Source organism: Ruditapes philippinarum, unplaced genomic scaffold, assembly GCF_026571515.1.
Source record: "Ruditapes philippinarum isolate M1 unplaced genomic scaffold, ASM2657151v2 ctg3751_1_1_1_1, whole genome shotgun sequence".
Taxonomy (NCBI): Eukaryota; Metazoa; Mollusca; class Bivalvia; order Venerida; family Veneridae; genus Ruditapes; species Ruditapes philippinarum.
The window spans coordinates 191,286-214,074 of record NW_026856056.1 but is presented as its reverse complement, the minus strand read 5'-3'; the positions used below and the strand labels follow the sequence as shown (position 1 = coordinate 214,074).

At 33.8% G+C, this 22,789-nt stretch overlaps 1 protein-coding gene across 1 annotated transcript; it reads right to left on the bottom strand.

The window, feature by feature from the left end:
* Nucleotides 1-4,013: 4,013 nt before the first annotated feature.
* LOC132745269 (uncharacterized) lies at nucleotides 4,014-4,963 on the bottom strand. The gene is made up of 2 exons (XM_060734143.1): nucleotides 4,575-4,963; nucleotides 4,014-4,297 (listed from the first exon to the last, which is right to left on the bottom strand). Exons 1-2 carry the CDS (start codon nucleotides 4,795-4,797, stop codon nucleotides 4,014-4,016), a joined length of 507 nt encoding a protein of 168 aa, XP_060590126.1. The 5' UTR covers nucleotides 4,798-4,963.
* Between the last annotated feature and the right edge of the window lie 17,826 nt (nucleotides 4,964-22,789).

The following is a 22,789-nucleotide window of genomic DNA, read 5'->3' as shown; positions in this document are numbered from 1 at the left end:
TATATTGTATACAAAATATTTGTTATCATAACAGGCTTAAACTTTGTATCAGGCCTTTGTTGAGTTATATAATTTATAACATCCAGCGATTTAATCTCATTTTCTAATTTATGTATGTCTTCGCGTTCACTTATTACAATCGGTTGAGTAAAAAGTGTTTGGTTATAGTAAGGCGCGAAATATCTGTATTTATTAGTTTCTACATTTACTAGTACTGTTCCAAAAGAAATATTAACTTTGAAAGAAAATTCAGTATTAAAATAAATTTCATCGATTTGTTGTAACATTTCATCAACTGTTAAATCGTTCGTTACAGGAAAGTTATATCTTACTTCATTTGTCAGTTCCGTAATCTTTTGTTTTAAAATCAAATGTCTATGCTGATCATATGCTAATTTTAAATCTCTATCAACAGTTCCGTCTGGTTTCTCCCAAGGCGGTAAATTAGTCTCGCTCCATGGAAATGGTTGAAAAGTATTTCTGTTTTCACCGCACTGATAATGCTTAAAGACTCTATGGTTATTATACCCCCACCACAAAATGTGGGGGGGGGGGGCTATAATGGATTCGCTTTGTCGCGTCGGTCCGTCCGTCGGTCGGTCGGTCCGTCTCCATTTTCGTGTCCGCTCTATAACTCCTATACCAATTGAAGGATTTTCTTCAAACTTGGCTCAAATGTTCACCTCAACAAGGGGATGTGCAGAACCCATATTGCCCATGTGTCAGCTCAAGGTCAAGGTCACAATTGAAGGTCAAATATCAAACACCATCAAATATTACACAGTATGTTGTGTCCGCTCTGTAAGTCCTACACTACTTGAAAGATTTTCTTCAAACTTGGCTCAAATGTTCACCTCAACAAGGGGATGTGCAGAACCCATGTTGCCCATGTGTCAGCTCAAGGTCAAGGTCACAATTGTAGGTCAAATATCAAACAATCTAATATTACACAGTATGTCATGTCCGCTCTGAAGGTCCTACACTACTTGAAAGATTTTCTTCAAACTTGGCTCAAATGTTCACCTCAACCAGGGGATGTGCAGAACCCATGTTGCCCATGTGTCAGCTCAAGGTCAAGGTCACAATTGTAGGTCAAATATCAAACAATTAAATATTACACAGTATGTCATGTCCGCTCTGTAAGTCCTACACTACTTGAAAGATTTTCTTCAAACTTGGCTCAAATGTTCACCTCAACAAGGGGATGTGCAGAACCCATGTTGCCCATGAACCAGCTCAAGGTCAAGGTCATAATTGAAGGTCAAATATCAAACGATCAAATATTACGATCAAATATTACACAGTATGTTGTGTCCGCTCTGTAAGTCCTACACTAATGGAAAGATTTTCTTCAAACTTGGCTCAAATATTCACCTCAACAAGGGGATGTGCAGAACCCATGTTGCCCATGTGTCAGCTCAATGTCAAGGTCACAATTGAAGGTCAAATATCAAACAATCTAATATTACACAGTTTGTCATGTCCGCTCTGTAAGTCCTACATTAGTTGAAAGATTTTCTTCAATCTTGGCTCAAATGTTTATCTCAACAAGGGGATGTGCAGAACCCATGTTGCCCATGTGTCAGCTCAAGGTCAAGGTCACAATTGAAGGTCAAATATCAAACAATCTAATATTACACAGTATGTCATGTCCGCTCTGTAAGTCCTACACTAGTTGAAAGATTTTCTTCAATCTTGGCTCAAATGTTCATCTCAACAAGGGGATGTGCAGAACTTATGTCACTCTTTTGCTGGCTTAAGGTCAAGGTCACACTTGAAGGTCAAACATTGACTTAGAAAATATTCTTAAATTTTAACATTTATTTGAATATTTTTAAATTTAGAAAAGGTATTGCTTGAAACTTAAAATATTTTTGAAAGGTCACAATTCCGATATGCTGTTTGTTTAAGTTTCATAACTCTGCATTGCATTTTAACAAAGTTATGCCCCTTTTTAAGTCTTCAAATTTACATACAATCAAATATTAGACAAAATGTTGTGTCCGCTCTATAAATCCAATACTAATGGAAGAATTTTCTTCAATCTTTACTCAAATTTTCACCTCAACAAGGTTATGTGCAGAATCCATGTCACCTTTGTGCCAGCTAAAGGTCAAGGTCACACTTGAAAGTCAAAAATTGACTTAGAAAATGTTCTTAAATTTTAACATGTACTTGAATAATTCTGAAACTAACGCAGGCATTTGCTTGAAACTTAAAAGATATATGAGGTGTGGCAAATAAGATATCGTCGTTGGGGGGTCAAAATCTCGTATAACAGTTTTTGCTACTTTTCAGGAGGAACATTTTTTTGATTTCTTTCTTTCTAAAAGAACCTTCTGTGGAAACAATTCCTGTATAGTGGTAACATGAATAGTACGTTTTAATATATAATTGATTTTTATGAGTTGGTTTGATCAGTTTTGACATATAGAGTGTACGACAATTTGACCTTAAAAAATAGCATATACGACATTTTGACCATAAGGGATAATCAAAGAATTGCATTTATTTAGAAGTAGAATAACAATATAATATCATTTTTCATGAACATTGTTTTTATTTTTAACAACTTGAAACCTTGAAGTATTGATATTTAACTTGAACAAATTAAACAGAGTTGGTTAATAAACTGTTAACTTTTGACATAACAATTGAATTAAACATCAACTTTCCTCAGTCTTTTTATGCATTCACACACACACACACACACACACACACACACACACACACACACACACACACACGCACATACGCACGCACGCCACGCACACGTACGCACGCACACTCGCGACGCGCACACGCACAGACGCACACGCACTCACTCACTCAAATCTTTAAAACTTTGAAATTCAACTTGAACAAATAAAACAAACAAAATTAATTAACTTCATTATTGACTGAAACATCAATCTTTCTCAGTCTTTAAATTCACTATTTATGAATTTAGTACTTTTTACTTCAAATGAATAAAATGGCACTTTCATATTACTGTCAAGAGAAAATTATAGTTTAACTAAGGTCCCATAACGAAACACCTGTATACATTTCGTTTTTCATAGTTTTTAAGAATCATGTTTCAGGTGGTCATAAAACCCATGATAATCCATTGGAAGAACACTTTTAAGTGCCTGTAAATGGTCGAACTTCGTTTTCTTTATCTTCAAAGGACCACCGTGCAACTTTGGTATTATCTCTGTATGTTTAACATAAGATTTTCTAGATTTTCTTGGAAGTTCCTTAAATGAGTCTCTATAATTCAATTTATAGCGTACAGAACCATCTGCTTCGTAGTGAAGAACTCTAATGTCACTAACCACTGGGTCTCCAACCCTAGTCCCAGGTCTAATTGAAACATAGTAGCCCAACTCCGAGTATGCTTTGAAAAAATCGTAGCCAACGTATTCAACGATATATGGGTTAGAGGGACAGGCTTCCTTGATGAAGTCAACATACTGTTGTGGCACATAAACATTCTTGTTCTTTATTTTCCTCTCCACTACGCTGTGTACTGAATCCACCTCCATTTGAGTATGGCCTTTTTCGAGGATCTTTTGTGTGATTTCAAGGTCAAGAGTCATAGCCAAGTGACATAAAGTGTTTGACATTACCAAGTTCCTATTTTGATAGGTACATCCATCACTATATATAAATGATGTGTTTTTGATTTCTTCATCTTTGGAAATCATTTTTTCAATGTAGTCAGCCAAGCAAGAAGCAAAGGAATTAGCCGAAAGATCCCCCATTCCTTCATGCCAAAAGTAGCAGGTCGCCTGCTTCGTTATAAGGTCATACAAAGTGAAATTATGGCATGCTAATTTGGTTTTATAATACAATGCGCTTGCATTCATTTTTGGCGAAAGTAGAACTGCTTGTACGTCCATTGTAAGAACTTTCACTGAGTGGTTTGTTTGACAAAATAACTTGTCACGGTTTTTCTCCTCTCGTGAATTTTATTTTTCTATTCTGATGTTCGTTGTAAATATCAGCGGATATATTACCTGCATCAAAACCTACACAGATATCACACTGGTCCTTTTTTTGGCACAAATAGACCAATATTTAGGCTCTCGAAAAACTTCGGTAAATACTCTACGACTCGCACATACCCTTTCATTACAATGTTTCACGTATTCTTTATACAAGCAGGTCAGAGAGTTAAATACAGGTTCAAGGTAGGTCTTCGAAGTCGATGAACGGCAATAATGAGATTCCATTCTAGGGATGCTTTCAAGAAATTGCTTGACACTCATACGTAGCTGGCCGTGTCTTTCTTCTTGAGCTTTCTTTCTTGTATCTGAAAAAGAAAGGCATCAAATATCTTTTATAAAGTGCTAACAACACATTTAATATTTCAGTCAATCACTCATTCACTTAAACTGATACTCATTCATATTGTAATTCACTCACTAACACACACACCAACTCACGCACTCTTACGCACGCACGCACTAATTTATTCATTCACACTCCCACAAATTTATTCATTCACTAATTTAAAAACTCACTTTTTTATATAGAGAAGAAATTGGGATTTAGAAATTGTATTAAACATTTAAATGGCATGTTACTACCTGACTGCTTCTGCTTTTTCTCAGCTGATCTATCTGGTACACCCGATATTGACTGTTCTATCCATTGATATACTGTCTGCTCCCCTAGTCCAAGAGTTGACAAAAATAGTTGTTTACATACGACAATACGCTCTTCATTAATTCTTAGATGGTATGTGAGGGTTCGAGTTCTTCTACTTGGTTTTCCATTTTTCAAGTGTAGGTTCCTCCACTGCTTTAGCATTTATAAGCGAGTTTACATATACACGCCTTTCATCCCATGTTGTTCATGTTTGTCCAAAAATTAGTAAATATCTCTCTCCTATCTGCTTCTGTTACGGTTTTGCAATTTTTTATATTAGAGGTTTGGCAGCGTGATGAACACCTTTTTTTCAGACAACGTCCTTGCGGACTTTTCAACATGGAATCCCCACTTCCCATCCACTTTTTTCATTCCTTTGTATGCATTCCCTGACATACGCAACTGTTTATTACGATGTCTCTGCCTTTCTCCTTTTCCATTTTGTTTATCATTTGCCTTTACAGATTCATTTTCTACGGTTTCTTCATGATCAATATCGTCTTCCGATGGTGACGCGTATTCACCCTCTTCACTAGGATTATAATCTGGGTCATTTGCATCTTTGTCATTATTTATATCTTTTCATATTCTTCATTTTCTCCTAGATCCAAAACATGTTTCATTTTCAACATTTGTTGTAATATCGTTTACACTATTTTTGTCTCTATTGTTTCCAATGAAAGAACTTTCACCTATGACAGAATATGCTTGTTGAAAGTATTCGTCAATCTCAGTTTCTTTACCACCAAATCGATTCATCATTAACACCTGCTACAACACTGCCATTAAATTCATCCAATATAGTAACATTTGACTCTTTGCAATTCAGAGAAATATCTAATTCACTATTTTGATCAGTTGCTGCATTGGAACGATCATCAAACACATTTACACTGTTATCAGCGTTTTACAATTCCAACGATCTTTTCAATCTCAATGTCAGTCTCAGCATCTCCACTTTGAACAAATATTTCAAGTTCTATAAAATCTTTATATATTTCAGTGTTTGACACCGGTTCACTGTTATCTAAATTGGCGCATGACTCATTGTTTTCTGTTTTCATTGTTGATTCACTGTTTTCAGCACAGATAATCGAATCAATTTTGTTATAGATTACAGATTCACTGTTTTCTAAAGTAGATATTTGCTCACTATTTCCACCATTTATAACTTGTTCAGTCCTTTCTGTATTAATATCTTTGTGCCTTATAACACACAGATTCACTGTCTTCCACACACGTAGACCCGACTTCCATTGATTCATTATTATATTCTGTTTCTGAAAAATTTTGGTTTATTACAAATATTTGAAGGTGTCAACTCATTGTAGTTTTTTGTTGTTATTATTTATGTCATGGTTAATACTCGTATCAGTCACTTGTTCTTGTTCCATAACCTTTATGAGTTTTAAAAGAGAATTCTGAACCACCATTTTCTTAGCTAACACACGGCTTTCCTTTTGATTGCTTTGAGCAAAAGTTACCATTGTTTGGCCCAGTGGTAACATATTTGAAAAATAGTTAATAATTTACAATTTTTATCCCTGGCTCACAGACTGGACAGTGTATCCCACTTTCTTTCAATGTATCTAAATGTGAATAATTTAATGCTTCATCTGGAAATGTTGGATGAATACATAATAGATGAAAATACCGTTCACAGTCAGCGAACTGACATCGAACATAAAACTGCCCATTTCTAAGAGAAATTAGATAAGGCCCAATGTCAACTACTTTTTCAAGAATATGAATTAACTCATTAATATCTGGTACAAACTGACAAATGTGACACTTATATTGTAAATATTCAGTTTCTCCCGTTGACTCGGTATCACTTTCTCCAGAATACTGTGACATTCCGCTTAACCGTATCTGAAAATAAAATTAAATCGCCATTATGATTCTAGATGAATTAAAACACCTATTTTTAAGCTATTTCAAAACATCGTATTTCGATATAAAACGGGAAGAAAATGAAATACCAAATAATCGTATCTCGTAAAATCTCGTATCTTGATTGCTAGTATCTGAAAATGAAATGACAAATTCTCGTATCTCGAAAAATTACATCAAACGTCAGAAATCGAACAAAAATTATCTTTAGCGAAAATTAATATCTTTATTTACGTTTAATTATTTCAAACATTAGTAACGATTGAAAGAATTATATACAGATAAGCAATGAAAATTAATGTATTTTCTCTATCAGCCGCAATAGGACACTTCTTTGAACAGATATGACTAAGCATATTTATTAAAAACCTTAAAAAGTAGGTAATTTAGAAAGTACAAAAATAGAATCTACTTAACTTACCGATTTGAATGTAAAAAACAATTTATCCAACGTTCTCCGTCAACATATTGTGAAATTTAAAAGATACGAGGTTTTGACAAAAACAACAAAATCATCCAATCGACACACGAGATTTTGTCACGTGACAATTTTCGCCTTTTCCATTGGTGTAGAGCTACACTATTTTGGGAGACGGTGCGCTGGTATGTTTAAATTTTCGCGGCATCAAAAACCCATTTTGCTAAAAAACCGAGTTACGATATTTTGACCCCCCACCGACGATATGCAGGTCAAGTTTCATTACTCTGTATTGAATTTGGACAAAGTTATGCCCCTTTTTAAGTCTTCAAATTTACGTACAACCAATACTAGACAATATATTGTGTCTACTCTATAAATTCTATACTAATGGAAGGATTTTCTTCAAACTTTACTCAAATATTCAACCAAACTGTGTGATGTGCAAAACCAATCTTACCCTTGTGTCAGATTAAGGTCAAGGTCACACTTGAAGGTCAAAAATTGACTTATAAATAAAATGTTTAATACATTGGGAAAATGAAAGGTTATTTGTAACTGTTTCGAACATGATTTGATAATATATATTTATACTATTACCTGTACAGTTAGTCTTTTTTTCACCAGAGATAATTTCTTTTTATGTATTTGTGCCACATAAGTTATTCCCTTAACCACCTTAAAGGCTTTCCAAGTGGTCTTCTGTCAAGGACATTGGTGGGGGTATGAATCGCATTCAGCGATAGTTCTAGTTAAGTTCGACATGATTCGGAAAATACGAATTACATAACCTACATTTCAAATGTTCGTATTTTTTAGTCTTCTCACTACTATTAATTGACAAACGTTTGTTTATTTCATCGGTTTGATCTCTGCTTGTGCTAGGTCTAGGTTCTTCATCCATTTTTTTCTGTTTACCGACGGACATGTTATCACCTGAGCTAGTAAAATTCCTGTCTTTACATTTCTTTTCATGTCTCATACGGTTGGAATACATAGTAAATAATTGTTGACAAAATTTACAGCGTGTGTTGTCTGTCTTGCGTTTCTTTTCAGTCCCGCAACGCTTTTCATGCTGCAATTTGGTGTATTTCGAATACAACCATTTCCCACACTTGCTACATTGCTTTTCATCTTTTCAGTTTTCTCTGAAACAAAAATAACAGATTTTGAAATTAAAAGTAATTTTAAAAATTCTCAAATTTTATTTGTTTTACTACATATGATTTAATATATATTATTACTCTCTATATTTTGTTTCATCAAAAATCTATATTAGAAAAAAGACGTAGAAAGTACAACAAAAAATCTTTTCAACTAACCTTTTATCTTCCACAGAAGTATTTTGTTTGCCCGACAAATCCGTCTCTTCACCTTGTCTAGTCCTAAAACTAAAATCAAATTAAGTTTCTTCATTTCTTTCCTTACCGAATAATTTGTTAAGGTTTAACCGAAATTAATCTTCATATTCAATATGTTGACTAGAAGATAGTTCTTTCGTAATTATATTATTACCGTTAGATGAATATTGCGTGAATTGCGAAAAAGAGATTAATATTCTTCAATAATAATTTTTGCTTTAATCTCTAAATTATAATAACATATTTATTTCTCATATCGTAATAATTAACAAGAATTAAACTTACGTAATTTTTGCTGTACAATTATGTTTCTCCGATGTGTTGAAAAAATTACCACAGTTTAAACAATTCAGTTCCATTTTATTAATCTTTATTTGATTTTAAACAATAAGAGAAAAAACAAAATATCCGCAGCAAGATAGCAAGTAAGCTTTCGTTAACGCCTTCTTGAAATATATATTTATACATTTTCTGCTTCATTACTTAACTTCCGACTTAATGCAGCGTATATTATGTTATCAGATATATCAATACATTCATCAATTCCATCCATGTATAAACAATCGAGTTAATGATCTGTTTCATAGACCATATTTTGTACAAAATATAGTCATTCTCAATTATATATGCTTTATATCCACTACTGATATGATCCTTCTTCATTTTCCTGATCGCTTACATCGGAATAGTGCCCATTATTGCTTTTCCCCTCACCATGACCGTCAGAATTTGTATTCAAAAGTTTCATTCTTAATGTTGCGTTCTTATTCATTAATGCTCGTGTTTCGCTTCGAGACAAGTTTAATGAAACTTTGAGTCCGGTAATTGTATTTTTCAAATCAGCGATTTCACTATTGAGATCTCGCACAACCTGTTGGCTATCTTCTAGCTGTTGTCCTAAAGTGAATATTGTTTGATTGAAGCCTTGAATGTCTTGTTTAGCATTATCAAGATCATTTTCGAGTTTTTTCTTCTCTTCAGACAATATACCGATGCTTGTTGAATTGGCCTGAGATTCAGACCCATGCATTGAAACGGCTAAGTCTAAAAATGTTTGCATATAATTCTGCACGTTTGATCTACCGTAATTTTGCATATTTAGAATTGAATTTTTTTTAAAAAAATGTAACTCGCGTTTTGTGTATGACAATAAAAAAAGCGTGTTGTGACTTGCAGGACAGTAGGATACTCTTTTATATGTCTTTATTTGTCTTCAGATATGTGGGTTAAAGACAATCATTTGTATTTTTAAGTTCTGCTATTTCGCTAGTTTGATTATAGCTGCACACATTGAGAAAAGAGGATCACTACTATCACTGTCTTTTCACCTCCTGGGAGGTTTTTGGCGTCCTCATTATCTATCTACTTTTGACATAGAGTCATAAAACTTTACATGAATGTTGATCAGCATATGTAGTTGTGCACTGGGTATTTTGTGCGGATTTGTATAGTATTTGTAGAGTTATTGCCATTGACTTAATAAAATTTTGCAATTTTCAACTTGTGTCGCATGTAACTTAAAAAGGATTGGACCAAGAGTCGTGGAACTTTACAGGAATGTTGATCAGCATGTTATGTGTGCACCTGGCTATTTTCGTGGGATGTCTTTAGTATTTTTAGAAATACTGTCCTTGACTTAGTAAAATTTTGCAATTTTCAACTTCTGTCGAAGGTAACTCAAAAGTTATTTGAGAATGTTGATCAGCATGTGTAGTTGTACACCTGGGTATTTTTGTGTGGATTTTGATAGTATTGTTAGAGTTATTGCCCTCGACTTGTGAACCATCCTTAATGCTTGTTATTGTGTAAATGGTAACGATGTTCTTTTCGTTGATATATAATCTTATCTTCAGTTGTTTGCTGATAATGTGATGAAACAGTCTGGATTGGAATTTGTGTCTGCCGACATCGGGTTTTGGTTGTATCTTGCTTTAGAATAACCAGCTCTCCTCCCTTCCCTGTATTCGTTTTCCTTTTGATTCCCTTGCTTTCCAAGGGATCTGGCTCCTCACTATGCATCTCGGTTTTGCCATTTCGTTGAAGAGGCTTCTCCGTCCTCACGTAAATAACGTCTTCAACGTGTTCTTGTTGTTGCTGATCTTTTTGTTAATTAAAGAATCTTCCAGCTTGATATTTGTATTTTTAAGTTCTGCTATTTCGCTATTTTGATTTTGTATCTGTGCTTGATTATCTTCATACAATTTATTTGCATTGAATAAATGCATTTTTCATATCGTCTGTTCCGCGCTTCAACCGACTTTTTTCTGCATGTAAAACGTTAATAATTGTTGTTGAATTGGTCTGAGATTCAGACCCATGCATAGACACAGCCAATTCCAAGAACGTCATAAATTAGACCGTAACATCATATAGTAAGGTTTCGGGTCTTACATTTTTAAAAGTAACTTTGTGTATGACTATCAAAAGCGTGTTGTGACTTGCAGGACAGTATGGTGAATTTTTATTTGACTTCAGATGTTTGGGTTAAAGGGAGAATCATTTGAGTATACGTCATGAATTTTAAATCATGGTTTATGATCGCATGACATGAGAGTCACCTTTAAAAATGTTTGATCTTTTAAGAATTGTTCAATGTCACAACATTAACTGTGTAAAGAGGACCTGACGAGGACATGATTCATAAATTGGGTTGGAACTGATGTTTTGTTCTGAAATGAGAAAAAGATATACTCACATAAACTAGATCAAAATAATCATATAATATGCTGTCATCGAGTACTATTTTATGTGTTCATGCCCTATGTATCCAGCACTGTATTTTCAGTTGGTATCAATATTCAAACGTAGAAAAACTTATTTACTCTGATTTAAACGATCTTGTTTTATTAGTGAGACAAATACATGAGTAATTCTAGATAGATTTTAATTGACATTTTTTTGTAAATTTGAATTATGACAATAACCACTTTTAAGGATGCTGTATAAACTGAGTTTAGATCGGATGCTATTTAGCAAATAACATTGCAATAAACACCGATAAATAAACTTGCATTAAGTCAATTATTTTATGTTTGAGTTGCAGTCATTGTAAATGGTTCACACAAGTTTCAAATACATTCATCATTATTTTTTTTCATCCGCAATGTTTGTATAAAAGCTTTGTTTTTACCTGATTGTTTCATTGTTTGAGCATTATCAAAGCCGAATCTGTGATTTGTGTATTTTGGCAAATTAGATATGACGCTAAGGGGGATGTCCAACTCATAAAATTTTCCATCAAATCTCCTGCTAATTTGCTATTGCTGTAGATATTTTATGACAGTTTTACAACACGCGCGCGCACGTGCAATATTTTCTGGCTACAGTGTATTAAAATGCCTTATGTGATGAATAGTGAAAATCTGTGATTCAAATAGATGCTCTTTGTATCAATCATCTTTAAACACTGCTTACAATTCTCATAATTAATTTGCTATATTATTATTATTATTATTATTATTATTATTATTACTGTGTCATAATTCGACTGTTTACTAAATTAGAAATAAGATTTTTTATGATCACATGTTCATATACTTTTTTATAATACCATGTGCCACTACTTGTCATTACTTGTATCTAACTTAACTAACTTTCCATTAGTCATCTTGATTAATAGCTAACTGTTTATTAGCAAAAACGTCGTATTCCCTGTTGCACCTATATTTCTCTATTTTCCAAAGGGAACAGATCTTCCTACAATAAAGATAATTATGTCTCCCCCACCTCGGGGGGAGACATATTGTTTTTGCCCTGTCCGTCCGTCCGTCCGTCAGTCCGTCCGTCCGTCAGTCCGTCCGTCCGTCAGTCCGTCCGTCCGTCCATTCTTCGTTTCCGGACGATAACTAGAGTTCCTTTTGACCTACAGCCCTCAAACTTCATAGGATGATTGGTCTTATAGAGCTGATGATCCCTATTGTTTTTGGGGTCAGTAGGTCAAAGGTCAAGGTCACACTGACCGTTGGTCAATTTCTCGTTTCCGGATGATAACTAGAGTTCCTTTAGACCTACAGACCTCAAACTTCATAGGATGATTGGTCTTATTGAGCAGATGATCCCTATTGTTTTTGGGTCAGTAGTTCAAAGGTCAAGGTCACAGTGACCGTTGGTCAATTTCTCGTTTCCGGATGATAACTAGAGTTCCTTTTGACCTACAGCCCTCAAACTTCATAGGATGATTGGTCTTATAGAGCAGATGATCCCTATTGTTTTTGGGGTCAGTAGGTCAAAGGTCAAGGTCACAGTGACCGTTGGTCAATTTCTCATTTCCGGATGATAACTAGAGTTCCTTTTGACCTACAACCCTCAAACTTCATAGGAAGCATCTTCTCATACAACCTTAACAATAGAAACCATCCATAGACAGCCTTCATTGAAGTGACTACCGGGTATTTACATTATCTTATCTCCATTTCCATTCCTGTTTCCATTCACAGTTATTCTCAGCAGTGGGGGAGACATGCGCTTTTTTACAAAAGCATCCTCTAGTTTAAAACCTGATTCATTGCCATATTTCTTGTTAAGGTATTCAAATTGGTTCATTATAACTCTTTTGTTGTAATTAATAAATTTAACCATATAATACTACAAAGAACTATTTTACGATTGGTGATAAATGTTGAGTACAGAAAGATTTTATACGATATTTTTCAGCAATTACTTTATGTATTCAATTTTAATTGTTGCATTTAGGCAAATGATGTTATATGATGTTATAACTCTCTTTTTAATTTTGTTTTAAATGTTGAATACAGCAAAGGACATTTTTTCGGCAACTATAGTTTTCTTTCTTTAACTTCATATTATGAAATTGTATGATATAGCCACAATACATTTAATATGTGTTTAATTCAGTTATTAGTCCCTTACCGGTTTAACCGGAGAGGACTTTAGGTTTACCCCCCGTCCGTTTGTCTGTCTGTCAGTCCGTCCGTCCACAAAACTGGATCCAAAAGTACTGAAAATATTTTATTGAAACTTGATATATGGATAGATGGCAGTATGGAGATTATGCACATCTTTTTTTTCTTCCTATGTTGAAAATTCTGGTTGCTATGGCAACAAATAGTCTGAAAATATGGCAAATTTAACACATAAGCTAAATGTAGTGATAACCCAAAAAGTACTGAAAATATTTTTTATGAAACTTGATATATGGGTAGATGGCAGTCTGGACATTATGCACATCTTTTTCTTTTCTTCCTATGTTGAAAATTCTGGTTGCTATGGCAACAAATAGCCTGAATTTCAAGATTTCTGATTTAAATTTTTCAGCTTTTTCACTATTAGTCCTTTATTTCTTGAAACTTTAAATATAAGCTTCTGGTCATTAACCATATCATATGTGACAAGGTTTACAACTCTAGCACAAAAATTATCAGTATTACCTCACTTAAACTTAGAATTTTTATGGAAAAAAATGTATTTTTTAAATAACTTTTTTATTTTCTAATGTATCTACTTCAAACTTCATATATATGTTTCTTGTTATCACTCAACATTTTTGAGAACGTTAAATACTCTAGCAAGACAATTTCCAGAATTATGTCCCCCTTGAACTTAGATTTTTTTTTCTTTTCACTCCAACGTCTTCATTCCTTATAGAATTTACTTTAAAATCCCACATCGTAATAATATGACAAGGTTGTATAAACATAATTTCCTTACAAGGCAGGGAAACTTAACACATTACTGTGATATGAACAAACTTAGAACTCAAAAGATTTAGGTTCATTCATGTCATTCATTCACTGGTAAAATTGAATGGTCAATGGCCTATCAGAATGTTGCTGGGGTTCTAACCGGTAGGGGACTTATGGATTGCTTGCAATACTGTGATAATTGCTTGTTTCATATATTTTTGGTTAAGGTTTTGAATTTAGCAATTCATTTACATGTATTGATATAGGCTGTATAAAATGTATCTTTGAATATAAAATTTGTTTATTGTTTAAAGATATACTATGCTAATCCTTGGATAAGATATTTTAATCAAAGAAATGTACTGAACTCTATGAAATTCTTACTTCATATGTGTCATTTTAATAAATGAATAAATAAACTACTATAGGCAGGTGTGTTCCCTATTACAGGTCAAGTAAAGTGAGTCATTTCTTAAAATCTGCCAGTGATTTAAATGCCACTATATATTCATATTGTGACCACCTATAGTGTATACAATTTTAAACATAACATATCTACTTTGTGAGAAGTCAAAATATGTTTATTTTATATTTACAAAGAAACTGTGTAGCAATTATCATTATTTTCTAGTATAAAATATGAGCATAGTATATCTTTAACTACCATGTTTAACTGAGCATTAAATGTTACAATATCTTTTGTTTCTGCAGGAATGATACATTTTATGTGAATTTTTATGCCCCCACATAGTGGGGGCATATAGCGTTGCACTTGTCCGTCCGTCTGTCCGACCGTCAGTCCGTACGTCCATCCGTACGTTTTTGTTGCGACCAAATTTAAAAGAATTATGGCCCTTTGTTGATTTTTTCACTATATACTATGTAGAAATTTTGTGAACGTAACTCCTCTTAAACCGGATGGCAGATTTGTTTAAACGTCCGGGGATGAACAACCTTAAAGGAACTCCACTGAGGTTTATAAGCCTAAAGCATAATATTTTATTTTTTCAAATAGATAAACATGAGAACTTCAAACAGAAATATAAATAAAATATAACTAAGAAAAACACAAGAAATACATTGAAAATCATATGTTTGTGCTATTTCCAATCCGATTTGAGTGAAACGCTTTTCAATTCTGGGTCATTTTTCACTGTTATAATATTTATTCTGGAAAAATGAAAGAGCGAGAATTATCTTAAAAATTACACATAAGTTTTTAGTATAGATCTACATCAAATGTAGTCATAATTTAAAAAAAATATTTCCAATCCCTTCATGTCAAAAAAACTCAGTTGAGTCCCTTTAATGTGTAGATGGTAGTAAAGGAAGGAATTTTTGCTTCTACCAAATTTAACAGAATTATGGTCCTTTGTTGATTTTTAGTTTTCAACTTGTGGCACTTGTAGTCAAATAAATATTTGACCTAGAGTCATAAGATTGACAGAACAGTGGCATGTGGGTGCATCCGTGTCCCATAGACACATTTCTATTTTTTCTGCAAGAATAATTTCCGAAGCCGACAAATCAAGTATTGATTTTTCTGCTTCTTTTTGTATTAACAGTATATGTTAATTTACCTTGTACACTATCTGTTTTTCGATAATGTTTTTTTGGATCGATTGTTGTTCGACAATGACTGTATACATTTTCTATTTGTATCTAAAGATTTTTTTTCTTCACACTTGACTCAAAAAGTTCACTACAACAAGGTGATTTGCCACAGATGCGTTTGCTAATAGGTCAATGTCACACTTGAAGGTAAAATGACAGACAAGTTCTTGTCCTTTAAAAAAAATATTCCCCATAAAAGATTTATCTTCATCAAACTTGGCTCAAATATTCACATCAACAAAGCAATGTGCAGAACTCATGCCGCCGTTGTGCCGACTCAAGGTCACATTTTAAAATAGGCGAATTAGTATTAGCTGAAAAGATCTTTTTGTCAATTTTAACGAATATTTTTCAAACTTTACTCAGATTTCAGTCAATAAAGAAAAGGTGAGCGGTTAAAGTGTGACATTACACACCTTGTTTGTAAATTTTACATGATATGTATTGTGTTATATTATTGATACAATTTGTTGTTCATATTGTTGTTCTAAGAAATGTTGTTGTTGTTGATGCTATGCTGTTCATCTTTGACAGATTAAAATGTGAAATTGAAATTGCTTTTTTATTTATAAATCATTATGTCTCTGCATACAGTAACAGAATCATCCGTCCCTATTTACTTCCACGGAGTAGAAATATTATGGATATCTCTGGTTCTTCAAAGAGCTTCTCTTACTCCGTCACCATCCCACTTTGAAAAGAGAAGTGTCTGTTTATCTTTTAGCTCACCTGTCACAAAGTGACAGGATGAGCTTTTGTGATCGCTTTCGTCCGTCGTCCGTCCTTCCGTCCATAAACTTTTACTTAAAATGACATCTCCTCATAAACCACTAAGCCAATTTCATCCAAACTTCACAAGAATTTTCCTTTGGTGGTCACCTTTAAAAATTGTTCAAAGAATTTAATTTCATGCATAACTCTGGTTGCCATGGCAACCGAAAGAAAAAAACTTTAAATATCTTCTTTTAAAAACCCAAAGAGCTAGAGCTTAGATATTTGGCATGAAACATCTTTGAGTGAGTGTCTACCAAGTTTGTTCAAATAAAAGCCCTGGGGTCAAAATTGGATCCTTCCTAGGGGGTCATTGATTTTCCCTATATGCATAAAGAAAAAAATTAAAAATTCTTCTTTTAAAAACCCATGAAACATCTTATAATGAATGTCTACCCTACCAAGTTTGTTGAAATAAAAGCCCTTGGGTCAAAATTGGCCCCGCCAGGGGGTCATTGATCTTCCTTATATGCATATAGTAAAACCTTGAAAAATCTTTTTATAAAGAACTCAAAGAGCTAGAGCTATGATATTTAGCATGAAACATGTTCTAATGGGTTTCTACCAAGTTTGTTCAAAGAAAAGCCCAGGCGTCAAAATTGGCCCCGCCCCAGGTGGTCATTGATTTTCCGTACATGTGTAAGGCAAAAACTTAAAAGATCATCTTTGAAAAAACCCAAATAGCTAGAGATTAGATATTACGCATGAAACATCTTCTAATAAGTGTCTAGATAAAAGCCTTGGGGTTAAAATAGGCCCCGCATGGGGGCCATTTATTTTCCTTATATGTGTATAGCAAAAACTTAAAAATCTTCTTTGAAAAAAAACCCAAATAGCTAGAGTTTAGATATTAAGCATGAAACATCTTTTGGTAAGTGTCTACAAAGTTTGTTAAAATTAGCCCTGGGGTCAAAATGGGCTAAAATTTGTCCTTTTGGGGGAGATCATTGTTTTTCATTATATTGGTGTACTAAAAACATCATGAAATATCTTCTAATGGGTGTCTTCCAAAGTTGTTAAAATAAAAGTCCTGGTGTTTAAACTGGCCCCGCTCCGGGGAGGGGGTATATACAGGTGAGCGACCTCAGGGCCATCATTGCCCACTTGTTTGAAAATGTATTTTTAGTTCTGTAAGTATCTTAGCCTTATACTTTACTGAACAAAATGAAAAGAAACGTTTACAAGGTTTGAATATAAATATTTCTTTAAAGACCAGTTAAACCTTAGAAACAAAAATGATGGTTTAAAAGCACGTCTGGCAATTATCAACAGAAGAAAGAAATGCTGTAAGTGAAACAATTTTTCATAGAAGTAGCGAAAGCTAAGCTACTATTAGGAGGTATTTTGACTAATATATGAGATACTAAATCACTATATATTTACTATATTCCTAGTTGCAAAAGATGATCTACCTATATAATCAATGAGCACATATTTTTAAAGCGTTCGTCCGTACGTCCCGCTGTCCTTCCGTCCGAATTTTGCCGTATCTATGTCATTAATGGATGTATTTTAAAATTGCTTTGTATTAATGTGTAGCGCATTTGGACAATGTGTCATGTGTAACATCTATATCTCGAGTTCAAAGGTCAAAGTTCTAACTTCAAAGGGAATTTTATAAAAATGCACTTATGTTCGTGTCTGATCAACAATTCTGTCATTGATGATTGGATATAAGAATGTTCGTGCATAGATAAGTTGGACATATTGATGATGTGCAGAGCGCAAATATTGGGTCCCTACCTCAAAGGTCAAGGTAACACTTAAAGATCAAAAGTCACGATACGAATGTTTATAAGAGTATACTGATGTTCGTGTCAACAATTTTTTCATTGATGGATATATTTTAGAAGCATAATGACGACGTACAGAGCGCAAGAATCAGGTTCATCCCAAAAGGTCAAGGTTTGACTTGTAGATCAAATGTCATGAAATGAATTTTTGTAAAATACACTTTAGTTCATGTCCGGTCAACAATTATGTTATTCCTTGATTAAAACATTAGTATGCATAAATGTGTTGGACATAGTGAATATGTGTACCAAGCATAAATCAGGTCCTTACGTCAAAGGTTAAGGCCACAATTCCAAATTCATATGATTTTGTTCTATGAAGTGCATTGATAATTGTTTCCATTCAACATTTCTGTTTTTCTTCAATTGATTTCAAAATAATTTGACATAAATGTGTCGCGCAAAATTTGACTCAGCATCCCAACGACCAAGTGTATTCTCAAATGTCAGTACATTGTCCAGTCATTGTCTGCTTGTCATTCCGTGACAGATAGTCACAGATAGTAAAGATTATCCTGTCATCAATTCTGTCATCCTTCAAATGGATTTTGAAATAACTAGGCATACCTCTTAGGAACATAAAACACTTTCGACAATTAAATAGATGATGGCAATACAATGTCAAATGTCTCGCTGCAGTAGTACCTTGTCCTAACTTATTAGTTTCTACTGACTCTTTAATAAAACCCAATCCGCGTAGCTGGAAGCTAAGGGATTATAGGAATTGCCATCGTCTTTCAATCTGTGCCTCCATAACACTTTCGTTTCAGCTGCAAAATTTTAAAACCGCTAAAAGAAATTAAAGTAACTTGACACAAGTGATCACTATCATAAGAGGATGTACAGAGCGCAATAACTCGGTTGCTACCCTCAAGTTCAATGTCACACTTGAAGGTCAAGTATTGAAAAGTCTACATTTCGTTCCTGCTCAATAACTTTTAAACGACTGAAAATAATTGAAATGACGAAAAACAAGTGGTCACCATTATGAGATGATGTGCATAGTTTAATAATTTGGTTGCTATCCCATAATGTCAATGTCACACTTGAAGGTCAAATGTTAAAAGTCTACATTTCATGTCCGCTCTCGAACCTGAAAAAAAAAATATTGAGAATAACTTGGCATAATTTTATCACTATGTTATGACGATGTGCACAGCGGAATCATTTTGTTCCTACCCCCAAGGTCAAAGTCACATGTAAAGGTCAAGTGTTAAAAAGTGTAAATGTCATGCCTAACCCATAACATTTATACCGCTGCAATGTTTTTAAGATAACTTGGCAGAAATAATGGCCGTTATGACAGTATGTGCAGAACACAACAACCAAGTCACTACCCTCAAGGTCAATGTCACACTTAAAGGTCAAAGGTCTAATGTCAAAACATTATTTTTTCATGTCCCCTTTATGACTAAGTGATAAATTAAAGGTTTAAAACATTAATCTCCTTCAGCAAAGTGGGTTGTCTTTCATTTCGTCCGTCTTTCCGTCCCTAACACTTCTGTGTCCGCTCCATAACTTTGAAACCACTGATTTTTAAAATAGCTTGACAAGAGTGATCACCATTATGAGACGATGTCCGGAGCGCAATGATTGGCTTGCTTTCCCCAATGCCAATGTCACACTCAAAGATCAAGTGTTAAAAAAGTATACATTTCGTGCCTCTGAAAAATTCTACTACAGTAGCGTGTGTTGTGCCCTGTCGTTTCATTTGTTCCTGTGTAGTTACATGTGTGACCCTACAACTACATGTTTGACCTTTCTATTACATCATTCCCCTGCCCCTGTCGATACAGCTATGCCATTGTAGTTACATTAATTTTGTTTTCTGACTTTGTAGTCACAATTGTGCTCTTGTAGGTACATCTGTGCCGTATCAGTTATAAATTAAGTTATAAATAAACTACAGTTACAACTATGTCACTGTCGTAACATATATGTCATGGCAGTAACTTTTGTGTCAATTATATCCGTGACCCTGCAATAATGTCTGCAATTACAATAACAGGTGTTCCCCTTCAGTAATAACTATGTCCATGACATTACATTTCTTTTCCGGCAGCTGCATCTGTAGCCCATGCACTTGTGATACAAATGTGTCCGTGCCCTTTCATGTGTGTCCTTCCATATACATTGCTATTTTGTAACTGTTCCCTTACTTCTATACAATGTCCTTACAATTTTTCATGATTCGATAACTGTTGTGTTCCTTATGGCTTTTTATATGATATATGCACAAAGGGAAAAAATTACCATATCTTTTCATAAATTTAGCTTATCTTTTATAATTAAAAATATTGAAATAGAGGGAAATAGAATCTCTAAAAAGTCCAAAGCAGCAAAATAGAAATTGTTGAAGCCTCGGTTTAATTAAACCAGTCCAGGGACAGTTTTTGACAGTACAAGCCCGACTAGGACCGACTTTTAAGCAGAATTCAACATTTAACTATGGTAATGGTGAAATTTTGAACTTGATCTTCTAGTAGTGGTATTAAGTTCGTAGGGTAATTTTCCCAAGAAACAAACCTGATATCTTAATTTATCATGGCCGATAAAGTCATAACTCATTTTAGTCAAAGTTAATAATAAAATTTTATTAGTGCCTATAGCATGGTGCATATCCATATCGGTACCCTCTTTGCGAAATCTACAAAAACGGTTCACTTTTTGCAAATGCATAGGTATCTGCTGAAAAGAAGTAGGCGATATACACCAATCTAGTAAATGTTCATTCTTCTGACCAAACGTGTTATGTTGAATAAAAGGGAAGTGTGCCACGGTAAATTACAATATTTAAACAATGTCTTTCTAACGAATCTGTCCATTTATCAATTACTGCAACGCCACACTGAGCTACACTGAATCGTGGTTTTTCGCCACACCCACCGCCGCTTCGTCATGTTCTTTGAGCCTAAATGAACCAATGATTTGATTATTAACATACCATACATTTTAAATGTACTCGGAAAAACTATAAATAAATAGTCAAAAATTGTATTTTAAATTCATTAAAACATCATACTTTTGGTTTCTCAGCGACACCGGTTACCTCTTTGGTATTGATTTTTCCTGTCTCTTAATTTCTTTAGAGCATCTCTGTAGCTTTGTATTAATTAAGTAATAGCAATTACTTAAGAATAACTTTCTTGAGAATAACTTTAAATGGCAGACCAAGTTTATTTGTTCAAATGGCGGGTAATTAAGAACTTCTGATTGGTAGAAATGCATCTGCAAATAGCAACATATCGACTCTTCCCGTCAATCTCCGGATAAGCTCGAATAAGGAATAATCGACGAAGAGTTTTGAAGAAAAAGGAGCAGCAAAATTTCGGGACACTGTTCACTCGGTCATATGATAGTGATTGGTGATATTACATGTGTATGATAAGGGTTGGCAATTAAGTCAGCTCGAAGGTCTCTTTGCAACTTAACATGAATAATCAAAGCACTTTTGAAATTGAACTTTCGAAGTTTCGAAACAATCCAAAATGAATAATACAAATTTGTTTCAATTATGAAATCTGTAATTGATGCGAAGGGACCTTAATTTTTTAGGATGTGTGTATAAATATATGGCAATGCGTTTATTGTATTAAATTCAATTAATTTATAACAAATTTTGCATTAATGGCTCATGTAATGGATGTTTTCGGCTGGTATTCACTTTATCAATCAAAATTGATCTTCTCCAAACTTTTTATTCCATGATTGTTGATATTATGTATATATGTTTATGTCATAGACTGTTCGTTATTGTACATGATTTATGTCCGCATGGGCTTTAAAGCCTATTGGAATAAAATAAAATGTCTACATAGCTAAAGCAATTACTGTTTCTATTTTTTGAAAACATGAAATAATACAACGCTGTTTAGAAAATCATTTTGCACAGTTTAAAAGACTAAAATGGAATGAACCACTGTTCCTAGTGTTAAATGAAACATAAACGATATCTTTCAATATTTCCTTTTACTAATTTATTCACCTCCATGTTATTTTTTCGCTTTCGTAAAGTATTGCATGGGATTAAAAATTTTTGTAGATTGGTTCTTATGATTTATAACTAGAAATGAGATTCATTAACGCAACACGGGCAATATTGTCGCAAAATACGCCCGTCATAAAAGTTCTTGATGTACATGTGGACATTATAGATATGCATAGCAATAAGCATAAGTGTGACCTTGACCTTTGACCTGGATCATGTGTGGAGCAATACATTTAATGGTGGTGAATATTTCTTTAAAGGATCAGAAATTTCTTGCATGCATGTAAGAGATAATTATGCTCCAGACAAAATCCAGATATTCCATGACCTTTATTGACCTTGATCTTGCATTAATTGACCTAAAATACTAGTGCCATGACGATAATCATGATAATGACCATATTTGTGTTACAATCCCTCTATAAATGATGTCTTAATGGTCCCTATACACATCTTAATTTTTATTGAACATGACCTTGAATTTAGCAACAAGGACCTGAATTTTGCGCTTGACACTCTGTCTCACAAAGGTGAACATCTGTGCCAAGTTAAATTGAAATCATTCTATGCATGTAGAAGTTTTTGTCCGGAGAAGCATTTATTTTTCAAGTGTGACATTGACATTTGACCTAGAGACCTGATTCATGCTCGCGACACAGATTCTCACTTCATAG